Source organism: Semicossyphus pulcher, unplaced genomic scaffold (assembly GCF_022749685.1).
Source record: "Semicossyphus pulcher isolate SPU_LCO1_2020_fin unplaced genomic scaffold, fSemPul1.0.p SCAF_18, whole genome shotgun sequence".
Taxonomy (NCBI): Eukaryota; Metazoa; Chordata; class Actinopteri; order Labriformes; family Labridae; genus Semicossyphus; species Semicossyphus pulcher.
This window is the reverse complement of record NW_027211691.1, coordinates 23,620,964-23,642,160: the sequence shown is the minus strand read 5'-3', so window position 1 is coordinate 23,642,160 and position 21,197 is coordinate 23,620,964. Positions and strand designations below refer to the sequence as shown.

Below are 21,197 nucleotides of genomic sequence, written 5' to 3'. Positions count from 1 at the left end.
ATTCTATTTGCTCTTTTGCGCGTCTTGCAGCTATATTTAACATGTTTGTGTTTTTCCTTTTAGAGACGTAAATGTACCTCGCCCAGTCCAACATGTTGTCATCCGCTAAGCTCCGAGTCACAATGCAATATTTAACAGAGCAACGTGCAATCTCCCTGAAACATTTACTCTGCATTACCATTTCTGTCTTTGATGAATTATTCCATGTGAGGGTTTTAGTTTGATGTCTCGGCGTGCTTTTAGTCTATCTTTCGCCGTGTGTTTGCAGGAGTGTTTGTGTGGCCACACCTTGAGCACATCTCTGATATTGAAGTACTGTATTTTAACAATCTATTGTTTTTTATGTATTTTTGCCAATATTTGGACAATTTTCTTCTTCATATTAGCTTTGTCTCAATTCGGGGACTGCTTCCTTCGAAGGACGCGGGTTGAGTGATTCGTAGCCTGCGTAGACACCAGCTGTTCCTGCCCTTAACCCTGCGTCACCAGACACTGCTCCTGTCACCTAGCACCAGGTAGCTAGTGGGCTAACTAGCTATCATAACTAAAATCCAAACTTACCCTAATATTTTAAAGATAATTTGTTTCGAGGCCAATTTCTATTTTTATTAATTTTCCTATCGCAGCTGTTCGATTGAGTAGAAACCAAAAACTAAGATTTAAAGTGTTTCCTCGGCCGTTTAAAAGTCCAGCATCTCGTTTGAATTGGCGCGCAATGAATCTCGGGATATGTTGGGCCGTGAAGGATGCACACGATGGATCCTTCATGGCCAAGGAAAAGGAGGACGAATTTGTCGGCCGCATCTGGAGGAGTCTTCAAAATGTTAAAGCCTTCTTCTACGCATCGCTGTGGCCTTCAAATACACCCTTCAAAGGATGCAGCCTTATTCAAAGTTGCTGGTTTCAATTTATAATCCATAAATTGATCAAACTGAATCAAATTGACTCAATGAAACTTTCCTGCTGATAAAGCCATTGAATTGAGTTGAATGTAAAGATCTTTTTGTTTGTCCTCAGCTTCTCCGCAGTTCGCTGGTCAACAACCGCACGCAGGCCAAAGTAGCGGAGGAGCTGGGCATGCAGGAGTTCGCCATCACCAACGACAAAACCAAACGACCGGTCGCCCTGCGAACCAAGACTCTGGCCGACTTGTTGGAGTGTAAGTCCACAGCTCTTTTGTTCATCTGCAGAAATATAACATGAAATGAAAGAAAATCTTTCTAGACCTTTTTAAAGAGCCCTACGAAACCTTTTCTCGCACGTCTCTCCAGAATGTGCAGTTTAAGGCGGCAGCGTGAAGTACCGTTATTGATTTCTTTGTTGCCTTTGTGTTGGATGTCAAACGCAGTCACTTCTCTGCTGAAGGCACTTGAAGATGCCCCCTATGTGCTCGTCATGACTGGAGTAGTTAGTGGTGGTTTTTCTTTTGATTTCCACCGCCATATGCCCCCATTAGTCATCTACTTTCTGTACTCTACTCATACAAACATATATTGTTTGGTATTGAACACAGTAAGACATGTAAAGTACGCTTTGTAAAATAAGTTGATGGTTGACCTCTCAAGATTGGTTGCTGAAGACAAAATTCTCTGCATTGTCCAGGCGTGATTTTATGCACACTGGCTTTGATAGACTTTAAAGTGTCCAAATTAATTATGTTGGGCTCTAACTTGCTAACAGTCACAAATGCATGTTTTCACCCTTGACTGGCTCAGATTGTTATTTTTCTACGCGTCTGACAACATTACCAATCGCTACATTGCTCTATTTAAAGCCACCGCACTCCATTGCCAGAAAGTTACATCACAGAACACCGAAGTTGCTGGTCTGCTTTTGCCGTGAGCGGTTAGTTCATTCATGTTATTGTGTTTTGTTGGATCTGAGCAATAACACAAAGCAACAGTTCAAGGCAGCAGTATTGGTATGTTGTGTTCTGTCATGTGTCTCTTTGAGCAGGGATAATGCACAAAGAACAAAAACCTTATAGAAAACAAGGAAGATGGATTGCATCGGGTTTTAGATCCTTGCTATTTTTCCAGTCCCTGGGCAGGTTAAGTTCTACGTCACGAACAACCACCATGTTCTGCAGGTCAAAATAAAGCTGCTTTTGTCAGGGGGAGTTTGGTGGCTTAACAGCCTTTTCTGGTTAAACAAAAGAATCGTTCTCTTTAACAAAAAGGTCTATCTCTGTCTGGATCCTTTCTGAGACACGTAGAGAACCAATCTGAGCCTGCCAGTGGCAAAAACAAGAACTGTGAGTTTTTCGTTGGTTATGAAACGGACTGAAATTAATTCTGATGACTCTCTATGACCTACAAAAGCAAACCAGACCATCAGCAACAACATTGATTATTTCTATATCGTTACTTTAAAAGCCTGAAACAGTTGGCAGGGGTTAGGTGTCAAAGGAAGCGATTAACTGCACGCTGCCTTTGATTTCATTTTCCAGGGCAAAACTTTAAAGTGACTGATACATATGACTGTTAAAGAAAGCAGGATAAGATTTTTTGTTTAAAACCACCACTTATGCATGTACAAGACAAAATCAGCAAAGAGATAAGAGGTACGGCTTCGTCCACAGGGGGCGCCAAAATCAACACAAACTGAAAGCTCCTCACAGGAGCTTTAAAGTCGAGGTGAAATGAAAAATGTCATTTTAATCCTTTTAGATCACATCCCCGGTAATATTGTCCATTTCTTCGTATTCTTATATCACAATCAGATCATTTTTTCTTCCTGTAAAACTAAATTTCACGCGTGCTTACGTAAGTTAGCACCAAACAATTTCAACCAATCAATCTGCAACATTTAGCCGCAGAGCACCAAGAACGCTCGGTCAGTTAGCTAGCTACTGCGCTGTGGAGAACGTCTGTCTACGCCCACTTCTCAACGATCAAATCAAATCCCTCCGATGATATGTCCCGCCTGCACGTCCTGTTTCACTCGGAAATACGTCACGATACGGAAGCTAGATACTCTCGGAATGCCGTTTCAGCTCGACTTTAAAGTTTTAAGTGGACATACTTTGGTCGACCTCACAGATCATGTTGAAGCCCCTTCTGAGTAAACTTCAAAACGTATTGTACCTTTTAATCATTTTGACCTCCAAAGTATGTAAGAATAGGGCCATGTTTAAAATACCAGAGCTCCCCTTTAAGGCTTCCTTTCAGAGTAAAAGCCTTGAACGTAGAGAGTCTTATAACTACAGCGTTTAAAAAACACATTAAATCCAGACTTAGTGACGGAGAGGAGGCAGCACTTAACGCTCATGGCAAATGTCTTTTAGTGTGTTATACATTATGTTGAGAGTTCGTCCTCCTGTTTCTAATAACATAGTCATACTTGACTTCTGATTTTAACTACACGTCTCAAACTGTGAGCTGCACCGTACGTGGTCTCATCTGCACCGAGGCAGCTTCTGTTTGACTGGATAAAAGGTAGAAAGTCATTATGCCGTTAATGTAAGTTGCTGGTTACAATAACACTATGTTATTGACTTGTGATGGTGAAGAAAATAAGTGCTCCTGCAGTGAGGACTGTTACATTATCCGGTTATTTAAGGTACAAATAGGGACACACTATCACAGCGACGCAGGTTCAATACCTTTAAGTGCTTCACAGCGGCAGGAAGTGCATTAAGAACAAGCCGTTAAGATACATTTAAATTACTTTTACAGGACAATAAAACAAAATGTAACAGTAAGCTTAAAAAAGAGAGAGATTTAGAAGTTATGTGTTTTGAGCTCTGATTTAAACGACAGCATTATCTCAGATATTCAGGACGCTCGTTCATAGAAACTTAAGGCATGCCTGAGTAAACCCGCCCATGACCTGAGGCGTCTGAATGCTTGATAATGTCGCTCTATTAAAGACATTTTACCCTGTTTCTGGATGTCCAGCTTGGCAACTATCCATCCATCCATCCGTAATCTATATCCAGTTCAGCATCGCGGGGGGCTGGAGCTGATCCCAGCTGTCATTGGGCGAGAGGCGGGGTTATACCCTGGACTGATCGCGAGTCAATCACAGGGCTTTGGCAACTATTATAGTCACAATTCTAATATCCGTTTTGTTTCAACTCAGGCTGCACGGTGGTGCAGTGGCTAGCGCTGTCGCCTCACAGCCAGAAGGTCCCTGGTTCAAATACCTGTTCAGACGTAGTGGGCCTTTCTGTGTGGAGTCTGCATGTTCTCCCCGTGCATGCGTGGGTTTCCTCCGGGTACTCCGGTAAATTGCCTGTAGGTGTGAGTGTGAAAGGTTGTCTCTTTGTCAGTCCAGGGTGTAACCCCGCCTCTCGCTACCCTGAACAGAATAAGCGCTATAGATAATGGATGGTTTGACAGTTTCAACTCTCCCACCGATCACTTGTGACCCACGTATTCACCACATATTCTAAAGTTGATGGTTCTGCCGGGGTTTTCAGAGTGGAGCTGCATCCATCTTTTCCATGGAGGTTGCCATGTTTGTGATTTCTCCTCCTTGGTTGTGGTGCACCTCTTAATTATGCTTATGATTAGCCCAGCCTGTGGAGCTAATTGGCTAATTTTTTAGCCCCTTCTGCAACCCTCATTGGACCGATTGCTTTTCCATTGATCCACTGATTCCATTGATATCTACTGGTTTAATGGAAATCCAATAAATGTCTGGCTATAATGAACTCTTCCTGACAGAAGTTTTCTTACTCAGCCGACAGTTCTGTTATGAATGCATAATGCCCCGAACTCCCAAGTCTCCAAATATGAAACGGATCATAAGTGCTTCTTTTATTCAGCCGTTCAGGTTGGTAGAAAATCAGATACATTTTTCTTAAAGGCAAATTTAGGATTTATTTTCTTTAAAGTTTTTTGCGCATACTCTGAAACCACAATGAAAAGGCCGACGGAGGAAGCTGGCAGCGACAGGGACGGCAGTACAAAGGGGAGGAAAGTGAAGTGGGCCATTACAGATTGGCAGAAAAAGTGGAAAAACAAAGACAGAAAAAAAGCACTGATGCGTTTCCAGGTCAGCCTTCAATAGGCAGACCTTAATACAAGAGCTTCATATCATTTGCCTTTCAAATTATCCCTCCGAGTGCGGGCCGGAGCAGAGTTGATGACACAGGAAGAGGACGAGGGTCAGCGCTGGAAATGAGTGCAGCTCTTCCGCATATGAACAGTTGTGCCCTGCAGCTACAGCGGGCCCCTCACTGGCCTCCTGAAATATTACCTATTATTCCTCTCCCATGTCCCACTGTCTTAGTCACTGCGATGAGTAAATGCACAGGCAGCTAATAGGAGAGGAAAACAAAGCGACAGCCAGGAGATGGAGATGACACCCGCCACCTACCGCTTACATTTAAAACCCCTTTTTCAGCTCAGTTACTCTCCATTCAGCCTGACACGCAGCTTTATCTTATATATTATAAAGATGTTCCTGTGAACTCTGTGTGGCCCTCGCTTTACTCATTTCCTGTTTGAAAGAGAAAGGCAGGAGGATGCGGAGCCATCTTTTCAAATAGTTTATATTAACAGCGAGTCACTTAGCTGTGAAGGGCCACAGCCTCTGCTCTTGTTTTATTTACTTTAAAATCAGGAAGAGAGCCAATTGCAGCAGAAAAAAAAGAAGCCACACGTCAACTGCCATCTTTTATTGATTGATTTTTTTATATAAGTGCTTTCCTTCTGTTCTTTTTCTTCTGTTTGCAGCTTTCATCGCAGCTCTCTACATCGACAAAGATCTGGAGTTCGTGCACACCTTCATGAACGTCTGCTTCTTCCCCCGGCTGAAGGTGAGCCCCTATTGATAGCCATTCACCGCTCGCGTGTGATCAATGAGCCGCTGAGTTGGGCACCTCCGAGACAAAGAGGCAGGGAGATGATGATTAGGAGGGAGCTAATGGCTGGGCCCTAATGGGGCTAGCATTGACGCAAGGCCTGAAGTGGTGCTCGGCTGTTGAATGCCTCTCGCGACGGAGGCTTTATCGCTATTTTAGTCGTCTTTAACAGGAATTGCAACCAAGTTTTTCTATTGGTCCAAGAAGTGCTTGGGCTGTTAATGGCGCCCACTTCTCGGGTTCCTCCAAGAGTTGCATACATCGAGGAAGCTTCAGTCAAGACTCCCATGGTCAAATGTGAGTGTTGGAGGACAGGCGTTTTATTCTGAAGCACCACTGGATTCTCCAAATTTAGACAGAAGAGCTCTGAGACACAAACAATCGCACACACACACACTCACATCTAACGGGGCATGCGCAGAAGTGCGCTCACACACATGCTCAAATAGGAGTACCCACCCAGCGTGGACCTCTCCTTGTGAAGATACTGCAGTGGTCTGATATGCCATGCTAATTGCTGTCTTGGTGTGCCTCTCCAGGGAGAATCCCCAGCTCTGGAGTAGCTGAGCTTTGCGTCATGGTCGCTGCAAGAGAGCACCTCATTTCCACTTCCAAGAGAAAAGTTGTGAAAAAGCCAGCACGTCTCCTCACATAGCCTTCTGGAAACCACAGCGTTGCACACTGTGCTGCTTCATCCAATTTGGATGGAAATAGAGAGGCAGAAAAACAGGGACATAAACGCTCTTTTTCCTTATGTTCCCCCCCTTCCCTTATGAAGAAAGTGCAGCTATATGCTAGCCTCTTTTCAAAACAGCCTCATTTCTCTGCTTTGGGCTAAAGGGGGTGTAGATGCCCCCCAGAGAGAGGAAAAGTGGGAAGCAGAAAAGGGAAAGTACAGCGCCGAAGCGAGAACAGCAGAGACGGAGGGGTTGGGGGGAGGCAGTAAAGCGGGAGAGCGGGCGAGCGCTAGCAACAGAAGCAGAAGCACTCTTTGTAGAAAATTAATAGGAGCAGACAGTTCTGGATTCAAAGTCTGCCTTTTTATGACAAGGCTGCTTCCCTGTTAATGGAAGGGCTTTTAGAAGTCCCTCTTGGATAAGAGAAATGTATCAGGGCTGCACACCTGGGAGACTCCCAGACGCTCTTTATATCTGGCCGGGGATTGGCTTTTGTCTTAAGTAGCCAGTGATTTGTACTCACCGTGAAGACACAGATGGAGAGCCAGTCAGGGAGAGAGCAAATAAGTGAGTGCAAAAGGAGGGGTAAAAATGGTAGAGAGGGTCACGGCAAGAATGAAATAAAAGCATGAGCGACCCAGAGAGAGAGAGAGAGAGAGAGAGAGAGACAGAGAGAGAGCTGATTTTTCTGTTTTCCTGTTTCTGGGTCTTTGTGAGAAGTTTGTGGGAGAAGTTTGATCATAACTGTGTTGGCTTCTCTTTGTGTGTTGCAGGAGTTTATTCTCAACCAGGACTGGAATGACCCAAAGTCTCAGCTGCAGCAGTGCTGTCTGACCCTGAGGACTGAGGGCAAGGAGCCTGATATCCCACTGTACAAGTAAGAACCAGTCAAAACTCAAGCCAGCAGCGATGTTGGATTTTGGGACGTTGCAAGAACATTAATTTGCTCGCCCCTGTTCGCCGACTGTTCCCCTGATGAAGGTCGAGTACCGAAACGTTGCAAGCAAATAAATGTATGTTCTGCAAGTTGGACAGTGTGCAGGAGCAATTTTGATGGATGTTTTCCTCTCCTACACACCCGTCCTATGAAACAGTTTTTCTCTACTTTGAATTTTAGGAAGTGAAACAGCATTTAATCTGCCACAAGTGGCATTTCATTCACCTTACGTTCATGGTTGGTATAATTCATTGTGATATGTTTTGAGCGACTAGATGAATCCAGCAATTAGATGAATTTGCCCGTCACTCAGGGGCGGATCCAGACTTTTTTGACTGGCATGGCCCAACTGCGGCACAACACAACAAAGTGACAACATATAAATCTTCTATGTTTTAAGAAGATGGTTCCGCCTCTGATGAGGAAAATAGCCAATCATAGTTAAGGATTTTGGAGTGAAGCCTGGGCGGGCCAATCAGATTTCAAGGGAAGCCCCTCTGGATCCGCCCCTGCCCTCACTGAAATAAACCTTTTTACGAAGTTCAGTTTAAACTGGCCATTTTTCAAACAGATATTTTCTTCCTTGTTAAAGGGATCTGGACGTACCAGCATATGAAGGAGAATATATATATTTAAAGTGGTTCCCAACCTGTTTATCTTCCTGTCAGATAAGATAATGCACCCCTTCTACGCTGCCGCTCATCTCCAACATTTATCTTATTTTAAGAAGCATCTTATTTGAGCAAACAGTTTCACTTGTTTATCTTTTAATTTAGGCTGTTTTTAACTATGTTTATCTTCATTCTAGCTACTGTATCTGTTTTAACCATTTATCAATTACTTTAACAACAGCTCTGTTCACCAACCACCATTAGCTAGCTTCAGCTGTGTATCCATTAGTTCTGGCTACATTCATTCATTACTTTTAAGAAGCTATTTAAACTGTTTATCCATTACATTTAACAACAGAATCTAGTTAAACCATTTATTAGTATCTATAAACTAGGTAAGCTATATGAACTGTTGTATTTGGGGCGGCTGAGGCTCAGTGGTAGAGTCGGTCGTCTCTCAATCGGAAGGTTGGTGGTTCGATCCCTGACTGCTACAGCCACATGTCGACACTGAACTAGGGCTGAGCACTGAATCGAAATCTTATCGAAATCGCAATATGACCTGCAGTTTTCAAAGCGCAGGAGGTGCAATATTTGTTAAAGATAAAATGTGTGTCAAAATATCAGAGATGTGCTGGACACATCATACACAGACACACTGTAAGTATCAGATATCTTAGCTTGGTACAGATCCCCACAAAAAACACACCATAAATATGTATATGAAAAAAGATGTAAAAATGATCATTCCCTTTAATATCACAAATCGAAATATGAGTCAAAATAATCACAACTAGACATTTTTTTCTAAATCGTTCAGCCCCACACTGAACCCCAAATTGCTCCCGAAGGCACAGCCATCATCGTATGAGTGTCTATATATGATCCTGATTGGAGATTAGCACTTAAGCTTTTGCCATCAGTGTGTGAAAGGGTGAATGTGACATGTAATGTAAAAGCGCTTTGAGTGGGTGGAAGACTAGAAAAGCTCTGTATAAGTGCAGTCCATTTATTACGACCACTTAAAGCACTTATAGTGTTTTAACTTCTTTAACTACTTGCTAACTCGTTTTCATCAAGACTTATCATGTCGATGTATTTGTTTTTAAATTGTGTTTTCTCTTTTTTAATGAGTTTAGCTCCTCCACATGTTCCCACGTGCACAAAGCACCTGCTCAAGTATTAGTTAGGGTGTGAATCACTGACATACCCATGGATATAAAAGGAGAAGCTATCTCGGGATGAACAGAGTGAAACTACCCTCTACATAATCGATTTTATGTGTATGACACATTTAAAAATCTTGGTGCCTTGATAAATCCTAAACATCTTCATACACGTGTCCGCCGTGCATAGAAGGAATTAAGTGTTCTCGGCCCTTTCTTCAGCGTGACCCAGAGTCAGTCGAGATGCATTCACTCGGGCGTCACATGGGCCAACAATTCACATTCAGAGAAATGAAATGGCACAAACATAATTTACGGGACGTTTTCTTCCCGCCATTGGTCCCTGAACATTGTGAATAGCTGTGTAAAGGTCTCCGTTGTTGTGATAAGTAAACACACCCAAAGAGACCTCCTATTTGACAAAAGGTCAAGGAGCAAGTGTCATTTGACAGAAGGCTTTTGAGAACCGCCATGAAGCAGTTTGTGACCATGGAAACCGACAAACAGCGTTTTCTCTGAGGGAAAAATGGGGTCAGCTGGCCGTGCAAGGGTGTTTGGAGACGGAGAGCTTTTATGTACAATGAACTCCACGATCCAGGATTTAATCAGTTCCCTCTTCTATATTTTCTCTTCCTTGTGTTTATTTGAATCTCTCTCCAAAGCTCCTCTGTTTATTATTCCGTCTATCTGCCCGACGCATGGTGATTTTTGACACAGCACAACTCTGACACTACAATCAACACTTTCCTCCAACTCCATTGCCCGCAAAGACGTGAATAAGAAACAAATAAGAGCTCCTGGCTGACTTGAATTTCAAGTCATAATAGGCGCAAGCTTACATAAAGCTCGCCGTTGCTGATTTGAAGCCACTGCCACAGCCTTGAGTGATATAACTACCCGCTTTGTCCGAGTGCTGCGAATACACAAAAGCTCAATAATGCTGAGCTTTGTCATGGACTAACCCCTGTTGGGCAATTTGCCATATTCACATGGCGGCCATTGTCCATTGACATCGTGACTCATGTCCCATCTGTTAACATGGAGGAGGCGGGCTTTATGACCAGCCAGTCAGCGGGGGGCGATAGAGAGGGTTTGGCTTCACTTTTAGGGAGCTGTCATAACGTCCATCTTTCTATACAGTCTGTGAGTGGGACGCTCAAAAGCTGTTATAATGTCATATGCGTGCGTTCTTATCGTATAATCATAGGAAACCTTGCAAATTGTTATCATTTCTCCACCTTCAGATTGATCTGAAAAACACAATCTGAATGTCAATCAGGAGATATTACAAGTACAAACAACATATTTGATAAACCATCTGCTACCAAAGAGCTCAAGTTAACCTTCAACCACTTCCTAGCTAACAGATACAACAGGAAAGACATAAATCCCTAGCTCCTGATAATGTTAGCTAGGATTTGGTTGAATGCTAACAAAAAAAGGGAACAAATTTCCCTGCTTCTTGATTCATCAACAAAGAAACAATAGATATTGACGATCGTGGGGGAAAACAAGCCTGATTTCAAGTTGACAACATATTTGATGACTCTTAGAGTCAGCTGGGGTTAGCATTTAATCAAATATTAGCAAACACTACAGCTGTGTCTCAATTCAGGGGCTGCAGCCTTCGTAGGACGCGGTCTACGGAGGATGAGCCATTTATAGCCCGCATAACTGAAATGAGACGGTCTGGTCTACGGAGGATTTCCTGTTTGCGTCACTAGCTATTCCCGCCCTTACCGTTGCGTCACAAGGTAACTAGCGGACTAACTAGCTAGCATGACTAACGTCACGCAACTCATTATTTTAAAGATAATTTTCTTTCAAGGCCCCTTTCGTTATCTTTAACATTTGTATTGCTAGCTATTCGATTGAGTTCAAACCAAAAACTTAGAGTGTATTCCTCGGCCATTTAAGAGTCCGCCATCTAGCTTGAATTGGCGAGCAATGCATCATGGGATACGTTGGGCCGCGAGGGATGCACCCAATAGATCCTTCGTGACCTGGGAAAAGGACGACGCGTTTGTCGGACACATCTGGAGGAGCCTTTGAAGTGGGACAGCCGTCGACGCGCCGCTGTGACGCACTCGGCCTTCAAATACGCAGCCCCTGGATCGGGACACAGCTAACCATTAGCTAGCTAACAACATTAGCTAGTAATGAAAGCCTTTCCTATGGAATTGTCTCACACTATCAAAGAGTATTGAGTAGGAAAAGGTGGTACTATTTGTTGTCTTTTCAGTTGAGGTTCAGAGAAAAATGGCCGCCATGTGAAAATGGTGAAAAGCCAGAAATCTTTAAAACCTTTTACACCGTTGTTTCTGCCATCAGATCTGCCAGACTGTCTTAAGGGTCTGTCTGAATTTGTTAAACCGTGTAAAAAGTAGACAAACGGAGGATGAGACAAGAGTGCGAGTCAGATGGAAGGAGCCTAAATGATCACACGAGGGCAGGAAAGGACACAGAAAGGGGGGGAAAGGAAGGGAGTTAATGCACTAAGCCCCGTGCTAAAAGGTTCCCCGGTGAATGTGCCTGGCTGATGACAGATTCACACCTCAACCCCGGCACCATCACTTTACCGTACATCTCGTCTGGGCAGGACACACCAGGGAGCGCATATACACTCTTCCACATTGTGCAGAGAATGGCCTTAGACAGTAAGTAGCTGCTTTTAGTGCGAGCCGAAGCTTGTACAGACCCTCTACGGCGCCGTTTCTCTCTCCCTCGCACACTTCCATCTGTGCGCAGCCTTGAAGTTGACAACTTCCCAACAGCTCACAGATTTCCTTTTCATTCCGTCTCGTTTTGTGTTATTTTAGCAGCGTGATAATTCCAAGTGACACGCTCTCCCTGTTGAGACTTGGCTTAAAACGTCGCGCACAAGAGTCTTATTTGCTGCACACATGCTATGTGCTTCGTCGTTTGTAAGCGAGAAAGGAGGGCTGAATTATTGATAAAGTGTCATAAGTGACCACATTGCATTAAAAATGGATCGCTCTCCTGAAATAAGTAAATTGTCTGTGAATAATTTAGGTGACTCGCAGCTTGGGTCTGAGATGTTTATGCTAATGTTAACATTTCTAACATCTCCCAAGTTTTGTCTGCTGTGTTGTACGGATGTCCCAGCAGAAACGACAGCCTGATTCCTTTCAAATGAGGTACATCTGTAAATTAACCGAGAGATCTCCTCTTGTCATATCTCTCCTGGCTCCTCCTCAGCTCTTCCTTTGTTTACCCTTCTAGCACACCAAAGACTCCCGGGTCTCTCAAAGACTATTGTCATTCTTTTACTTCAGTTCCTCTCCCCACATGTCATTTATTATATTTTTTTTTATACCAAACACAGATCTCGGTATCTGAAGATGATGGGTGTGGGGAGTTTGGAAGGCTTTAAAAGTTGTTTATATGTCCCTCAGATGGCTTCTGCTCGCTCTCAAAGCACGCCACTGAATCAAAGCCTTATTCCCCTCCTCTCAACCCGCCGCTTCAGATGAATTATATTTGTTCCAATTGAAACTTTTTTTTGTGCGTCTCACTTCTTATTTCTCTGAAGGACAATGTCCCAGAGTGTCCTTGTGCCTTTCTCCTGTGTATCATTATTATTTCTCTCCCTCTCATCCCATATTTCTGTGTTTGAATTTGCAGGACCCTGCAGACAGTTGGACCCTCACACGCTCGCACCTACACCGTCGCTGTGTATTTCAAAGGGGAGCGAATCGGCTGTGGCAAAGGCCCAAGGTGAGTGAGACAGTACAATGTAATAAGACGCAACAGTACAAGGCGCTCCACTTCTCAGTGCACCGCTAATGGGCTCGAGAATAATGGCTGTGCTTTATTGATGGTGTTTATTATAGCAATTAAGCTCTTGTTGGCCTATTCTATCGGGAGAGACATTATGCAGAATGAAAATGAATCGATTCATTATTGATTTGACGTAAATTGCGTTATGGAAATATCACTTTGTGCAGGAGAAGAGTCTGCGACCGGGCGACGGAGCATCTAAAGGCAGCGTTCACGTCTACCTGGGATATTGTGTTCACAGCAGGACAGGAGGTGTTTGTTTGTGTTGTTGTGACTGCACACCTTTTGTGTGTGTGCTCGCACATTCACGCCTTTGTAAAGTAAAGAAAGTGAATCTCCACACGAAGGCCTTTTCAGGGTTGGAAGGGTTGACAATAAAGCTGCAGCTGAGCCTGCGAGAAATGAAACCTAAATCCATCCAACATCTTTCACCCCCCCTCGCCCCCCTCGCTCCCCACATGTGGAAATCCCTCCACGGCCCCCTACTTGAAAGCGCTCTCTCTTGCTCTAAGCTGGCGATAACTTTGTCCCTTCCATAGGATCTTTGACAGCTTACTGTTTTTGTATTTACATGACTTAAGCTCCCAGCCACCTCCGCTGCTGGGCTATGATCACACAGCACATAATATATACGGAGGGACGGTGAATCGCAGGCGTAAACAGTGCCCAGCGCCGAGCCGCCAATAGGCTTACCTTTTGAAATGTGTGCACTGTGTTACCTGGGATTGTTTGGCAAAAGGGCTCTTTCAAAACAAATATAAAGCACTTTTGATAATCCGCTCAATATTGGGCCTGTTTTTCTTTTTTTTCTTTTGACACATTTTCAAAAAAAAGGGACATTTTGAATATGCTAAAGACCTCTTCTCCTCTCTCTCTCTGTCTCTCTCTCTCCGTCTCCTTTTTCAAATATTTCTAATCTAGCATCCAACAGGCGGAAATGGGAGCTGCGATGGATGCGCTTGAAAAATGTGAGTTGTTTGGCAATCCATCCCCTTCCACACACACAAACACATATTCACACTTTAAGCCACAGTGTTGAATATTAGCCTTGGCTGTACAGTATGCAAGATGGCTGGCAGAAAGCTGTGGCCTGACCAGCCGGTTGGCTGCGACATATAGGACATTAGGCTGTTTGAAGTGCTAGCCCAGAGCACAGGCACGGGGCCTAGCCAGGGATGGAGAACCACTAAAACAAGGACGGGGGAAGCTGAGCCTCCTCGAACATGTCGATCATCCCGCTGGGACCGCAGGAAGTTTGAGTCGAGGACCGCGCAAAGTTTCTATTTTTTGTCGTGTTTTCGAGCCCTGTTAAAGACGACGAGAGCGAGGCCTCTCCCTCTGTCCTCAGCGCTGCTCTTCACATTGAAGGAGCGCGCCCGACGTGCTCCTTATGTGCTGCTTCAACCCTTGGCTTGTCTTCATCTTGTCATCAACCACCACTTAAGGAAAATAGATGGTGGTTTTTAGGCATTTACAATGCCTCATTCACTGCCAAGTAAAAATACAATTACAGGGCTCTCAGACACGCATCCACGAGTTATTGCCGTCATCAGCCTCCATACTCAACGCAGATGTGTGTGTGTGTGTGTGTGTGTGGATGCATAATAACACTCTGAGTGTGTAAAGAGTTGGGTAAGTGTAATTTTTTGGACTGGCCTTGCTTGCTATCTCTGTGACCACCACATTAATCAAACGTACAATTTGTTCTTCACTCAACTAATTAGCTGGAGGTGAACACAAATGGCTTTGTTGGAGCAGGACTGCAGAACTTGCAGAGGGCGCGAAGGTCAAGCTTTGATTTCATTTGGCTCATAAATGAGGCCTCCAGCCACTCGTGATTGATACTGTTTGTGCGCTCGAGCTTTTGCTTTTTATGAAACATTAGCGTTACGGTGCTATTATTAAAACGCCTCTCTCAGTCGCTCTCTCTCTGTCTGCTGCAGCTCCCCACCTCCCTCCCTCCCTCCTTATCAGGGGGCGTAGTTCAGTGCACACACTCTCTCTCCTGTGTCTTCCGCCCTCCCTTAATTCCTCCCATTTCCTCTCCCCAGTGTACACCTCTGTCACCATGATTGATAGATGCTCATTGCGAGTAAATGAACATTTCCCCCCTCATAAATTGCTGTTTCATGTGACTAGATTAGCAATGCCTTTTAAAAGGTCAGTTGATTTAAAATCATCTCTGCAAGTCTTCCTTCCTTCCACCCAAAATGCCTCCAGTTCAGCGACTTTGTTTGACTTTGGATAGTCACTTAATTTACAACTCACCTCTGCAGCTTGATGTACTCCTTCCTTTCACCCAGAGTGCCTGAGGTGAGCCTGTCAATTATTTAGATAGTACCAAATATTAGTCTGATTAATAATAGAGGAGGAACAAACTCTATTATAATCTTCCAGGGAAAATGTTCCCCATTAAAGAACGTCCACTTAAAGTGTTTGTTTTTGCCACTGACAGGCTCCAGTCTCTTTGAAACTGTCTGACAACTTGTAAGAAAGGATGGCTACAGAAATAGACCTTTTTGTTTGCACTCCCTATTGAAAGCCACTCGACTAGATTTGGAGCGACGGTAAAGCGGCTGGTATGGTGCAATGCCGCGTCAGTGGAGAGAGCCGGAAAAGATTATTAGTCCCTAAAATGTAGAGACGTGATTGGTCATCAGGGCAAGTAGGGTTCTTGATTGGCAGGTGAACGGGCCAATCAGCATAGGGGAAATATGGGCTCTACCTTTAATTGAGGTGGGACAGGGGTGCCTTTTCCACACCAAAGTTACACAACAATCAAACTAGGGATGCACCGATACCGATACCAGTATGGCTAGACGTTAGCTTCCCGTTAGTTAAGCAGGTAGGCCGAGTACTTTTTAGACAAACACTAAGATATCCACTCACAGCCAAACTGAAGCTAACAGAGTGTAACATAAACATTAAGGCAAACTAACTCACATATTCATGGACGCACACGATTACACGAGTCTGTCGGCGATCACTGATGTCTCCTATTAGGTGCAGTAAACACGTCCGGGCATGTCTCCCTCACTGCTGTGTTTCGAGGGGATACGCTGAGTCATGCTGCGTTCAGGTGTCAGTGTCACGTTTGTTTGTTAAGTGAAACAAAGTTGAGTGTTAAAACGTCAGCAACAGTTGCATCATTCTGTCGATTTACTTGGTTTCAGTCAGAAAGTGAGGAACGTCTGATGACAATGAAACATGCTTTTAAAGTCATCATGAGAACTGTAATGATATTATTAAGTACTCATATCGGTTCTCGGTATCGGCACGTTCCCAAATGCAAGCTAAAATGAGTGTTTTTATCAATGGAGTCTGGTGGTTTGGAAGAAATCAATGCAGCAGCTGTTTTTGGCTTAAAAAAGCATCTTAAACTTTAACAATTGACTTTTAAACACTGTTAACAATCCAAACCTGTCAGGGGCAAAATCGAGTTTTAGAGAACGACTTTTGATCATTTGCCCTGGAAGATTATGTTGCAGCGATTACAGCCCTTTAATGGCTGCCATCTGAAGCAATCTACTGGAGCTATTCCAAAAAAATTGTACTATTTATATCCCGAGAAATGTAAGAATAGTGTTATTTATTTATTGGGCTAAAATGCGAAGTCTTTGCTCCTTTGCTGCTTTTCCGTTGTGCATCTTTTGTATTTGGACTGTTTATCAGACGAACACAAGCTCTAGGAACTAAATGGTTGATACTTTAATCTTAAAAGACTCATCAATAATGAAAGCGATCATTAGTTGCAGCCCTAATGTGGTCGCTCCAGGCTGAAAGATCTCCACTAGTGAGTTGTTGGTTGCACTTGATCAGATCTGCTCCACCATCCATCATCTACAGGTAGAGCTCATTATTTAGAGGTCATTTGCTATTTCTCTGATTTTCCTTTTGAAGTCTAAATGAATCACTTCTCTGTAAGAAACCTCTCGTTCTTATTCTCTTGTTCAGTTGTTGGTATAAATATGCAAGGTCAGTCAGCAGGGTTCAAACACACCTTTGAAGGATGTGTGCGTCTCCTGACCGTGAGCTGCTGTAATGAGACTGGAGCTCATCGGCTGCAGAACCGCCTGATGCATCAGCTCCTGTTGGAGCCGCATTGTCTCTCATGTGATTGTCAAGGGCCTCGCTTCATTTGTTCGCATAGCAAGACTAATCAAGGACATTAGCCCCGGTGTCATGTAATTCGTCATTGATTGTCTTGTTGGCCCTCTCTGCAGCATTGGCTACACCATTACTCCCCGTGTACAACAGTTCTACCTTGTGTAACTCTCGGATCGAAAGCACCTCCCCGCAACGTGTCAGGATTCATTTCCATGTTTTATTTAAGGCCTCCTCGAGTATCAGGAGCACTTTGAGCCGGATTGAACTTTTTGTTTCTGCTGCAGCGCTCTTTCCTGGCAGACAGAATCCGCGGCTCCGCCGGTGTCGGAGAGGTGAGAGACATGGCTGCTTCAGTCAGACAGCTCAGAGCTCATTAAAGAGACCTGGGCCCAATATTTGGTGTGTGCTGTCTGTAGCCGATCCGCTGGTGGCTCGGCTGATTCACATTTCATTACTTGATGGCCCACGTTTTTTGACAGTCTCCTGCCTGTATCTGTCAAGGCAGAATTAAATGTTAACCAAGGCCCAGACTGGGAGAAACATGAGTGCAAACAAATCGAGCTGAGAGCAGCCAGGTAGGGGAGCCGAGGTGGCGTAAGGAAGGAGTCGGCGGTGCAGAGTTTCCCAGGCCCTGAGGCTGCGTGCACCACGCGCCGTTAGGTCTGAGGCGACATCAAAAATACATGGAAACGGCTAAGCCATTTATCATTCATCCTTACAGATAGTACCGGCTCTGTTCAAGTCTCCAATCTCTCTCTAAGACTCAGCCGCCTCCCCGTCTTCATTTTCTTAGCTTCCTCGCAGCTGCTTGTTTCTCAAACAATGGAATATCTGTTGAATATGAGAAGGAGCCTCAATCTGGCTAGTAGCTGGAAGGGGACTACATTTTTTTCTTCGGCTTTCTCTAAACCCCTTAATCTCCGGATAAAAGCATTGGATGGATAGAGGCAGAGTAAAGTACAGTATGCAGGATCTCTATTCACTGGCTTGAGTCTTTTGTTTGCCCTTTGGCATGGCAGGGAAATCCCCTCATCAGCATCGCTGTACAGGCGCACTATTGGCTTGTTGACTGATGTGGCGGGCTTGAGCTCTAGGTGATAGACTCAGCCGGCGAAAGGGTATTGTGGAGTCGCCTCACAGCCCGAGCTTAGGCTGAATAGTGAATGCCTAAGTGAAAGGACACTGTATGTTCTTGTGCCCTTAAAAGGGGAGTTGATCCCTCATCACAGATTCCACATCCAGCTGCCGCGTGAGCGCATTTCAGCGCTTCTGTAGACGGGCACAACAGGCCGCGTTGTTGCAGAGGCCCCCCGACTGACGTGTCGCTCAGAAAGCAGCTACGCCCCAAATCTCAAGACCTCCGTCCTTGAGAGGAATTACCACATTGTCGATAAACAAAAGACCTGAGCCCGGCTAAGTGCGTTATCCGAAGGTAATCGGTATTCAGAGCGCGCCGTTCCTCAAAGGTGCTTTTCTCCACAACACCGGACGGCTGAGAATTCTCAATATGTCTTCGCGGTGCCCGACACAGACCGAAATAAAAAGCCTTGTGTATTCTTTAGCCACCCCATTCTCTGACGCCTGCTCTTGTGCCGCATGTTAAACAATGTAAATGGCCAAAGCTTTTTTTTTTTTTTCCTCTCGAGTGCGTTATTCTCAAGTCATCTCCCAGGGAAAAATGCTGGTGATTTCCATATTTTAACTGCAATATGTAGTTTTCTCTCCGAGGCACACCGAGGGTTCCTCACTCACCGAAAGCATATTGAAATAGATTGTGTTTCTGTGTGTATCCATGCATGTGTGTGTCTGTCTCAAATTTCCCTTTGAATGATCTTTTTTCTCTTGGGGATTTTTTTTATTTGATCCGGCTGCTTTTTAATAGGATAGTGCTGTAATCTTGGCCTTTTCCCTCTGTGCTGCCATAATGAGGACTTAAGAGTGTTGAAAGGGGAAGAACAGCCTCCGTGTTTGACTTTTATTCACAAGTCAAACACAAATGCAAGGTGCAGTTTTTCTTAGTGTTTAATTTACCTTAGTAGGTTTTTGAGTCATAATTATGGGAACTTGTTGCAAACAATTAAAATGTCTGAACTGTCGGGCTGCGTTGTCCACCGTCAAATTTGTTTGGTTTAGTTCATACGAAGCATCAACTCTCTGCTCCTGTTTTTTCAGCCTATAGGGGTTTCATGTTCCATCCGTCGGAGTTATCCTCAAGTGTCTGCTGTCAGACAGATATTTAAACATCTCAAACCACTAATTTGTTGTCATTTAAGTGGACAGTTAGTGACAGATCAATAAAGCCCCGCCTAAAAGCGTTGGAAAGACTGATTGTTAAGGTGAGATTGCTGTTTTTGTCCTGGTTTTAATACGTTTATAAGGTTATTGTGGGGCTGCACGGTGGTGCAGTGGTTTGTTCCCTCACGGCTAGAAGGTTCCTGGTTTGAACCCCGGATTGGGCCAAGTGGGCCTTTCCTTGTGGCGTTTGCACCCCTCCAGGTACTCCAGCTTCCTTCCACAGTCCAAAGACATGCTCGGTAGGTTCGTCGTTGACTGAAAATTGCCTGTAGGCGTGAGTGTGAGCATGAAAGGTTGTCCGTCTCTGTGTGTCAGCCCTGTGATTGATTGGCGATCAGTCCAGAGTGTAACCCCGCCTCTCGCCCAATGACAGCTGGGGTAGGCTCCAGCCCTCCGCAACCCTGAACAGGATAAGCGCTATAGATAATAGATGGATGGATGGAAGGTTAGTTTGCTTTGGAAAGAAGAGACCTGATGATTCTGCTTTGGATAAAAACCTTGTGAACGAAGTCGACTGATGACGTCTCACATCTTGAGAGCTGCTTTCTAATCTTCCAGCCTGCCATGCTGTCGCTCCTGCATCGCTCTGTGTACAATGACCCCGGCAGAAAAAACAGAACAAAAGTGCAGAGATTAGCTTTTGATTGACTATTGACTTGACAAAGTGCGATTCGACTCGGGGCCTCCTCAGCTGATGATTCGAATCATTGACTTTAAGGGGGCAGCTCCACCGAACTGCCTGGCCCCAAGTTTATCACAACCAATTCCTCCTTGAAGAATGTTGTCTGAGGCACAGACTAACGCTTACTTCTGTTAGGTCCATAAAGTGACACAAAATTTAGAGAGCTGCTGTGCTTAAATTCAGTGTCCAAAAGTATAAACTTTATTTAAGATAAGATAAACCCGACCATTTTTCTTGCATGTCTTAGTTGATAAATGACTAAATTTAGTAAAAGATTTTCATTTAAATATATTTCTGTTAAGTCGCAAATGAGGTAACACAATGGTGATTGAGCCTATGGCCCACTGATGAAAGCCTTTGCATTTGCAGTATTACAGGCTGGGTGTCTGGTGTGACTTTCGTGGAAAAAATCACAAGCGGCGCCCAGTTAGTGACGCCTTTTCCATCAGCCAGCAGTGGTTGGTCTACCAGAGAGGGTAGGCGGAGCTAAGCGGCTGCTTTCCCGCGCTCTGCAAGTGTTGCGAGTAAACAGTAATCTACTATGGCTGAACAAACAAAGAAAAGATGGATGACTACAGATACAACTTCAACAAGAAGTGAAAATCCAAAGAAAAAGAAACAAACTCGACGCTCAGATGAAGCAAACAGTCTGAAAAGGAAAATCAAGAGTTACAACCGGAGCCAACCGTGAACGTCACACATGCAGCACTGTCTGGATACCTGGGAAGTGTGCTCCTGCAGTTACTGTTTATCACCATAGGTGCCACCAAAGAGAACGAAACTGAGATCTTCAAGATTACAACTTTAAATTCCGATTATATTCAAACATCTTGTAACACAAGAAATCCAGTTGGATAAAGTGTTGCTCCATGTTTTCTTCTTCTTCTGTGGTGTGTTACTCAGACCCTGGATGTGTGTGTGCCGCAACGGGACAGCCGGAAAAAAACACAGCATCTACACCACACAGTTGAATAGCTGGCCCAAACCCTAAGGTGCCATATTATCAGCCGTGAGTCTGCTGTCTGGACAATAGTATTAATTAAATTCCCCCATTGTCACAGGATAATTTACACTATCTGCCCGTGATTCAGCGCAGTGTTTACACTGTG

The 21,197-nt window shown here is 44.3% G+C and overlaps 1 protein-coding gene across 1 annotated transcript in view; it reads left to right on the top strand.

The window, feature by feature from the left end:
- drosha (drosha ribonuclease III) overlaps positions 1-21,197 on the top strand; it is a 115,677-nt gene that overhangs the window by 90,299 nt on the left and 4,181 nt on the right. The window contains exons 27-31 of the mRNA XM_069667781.1: positions 1,018-1,159; positions 5,685-5,767; positions 7,263-7,366; positions 12,849-12,941; positions 13,926-13,972. Coding sequence (XP_069523882.1) covers positions 1,018-1,159; positions 5,685-5,767; positions 7,263-7,366; positions 12,849-12,941; positions 13,926-13,972 — 469 coding nt within the window. The remainder of the gene's footprint in view (positions 1-1,017; positions 1,160-5,684; positions 5,768-7,262; positions 7,367-12,848; positions 12,942-13,925; positions 13,973-21,197) is intronic.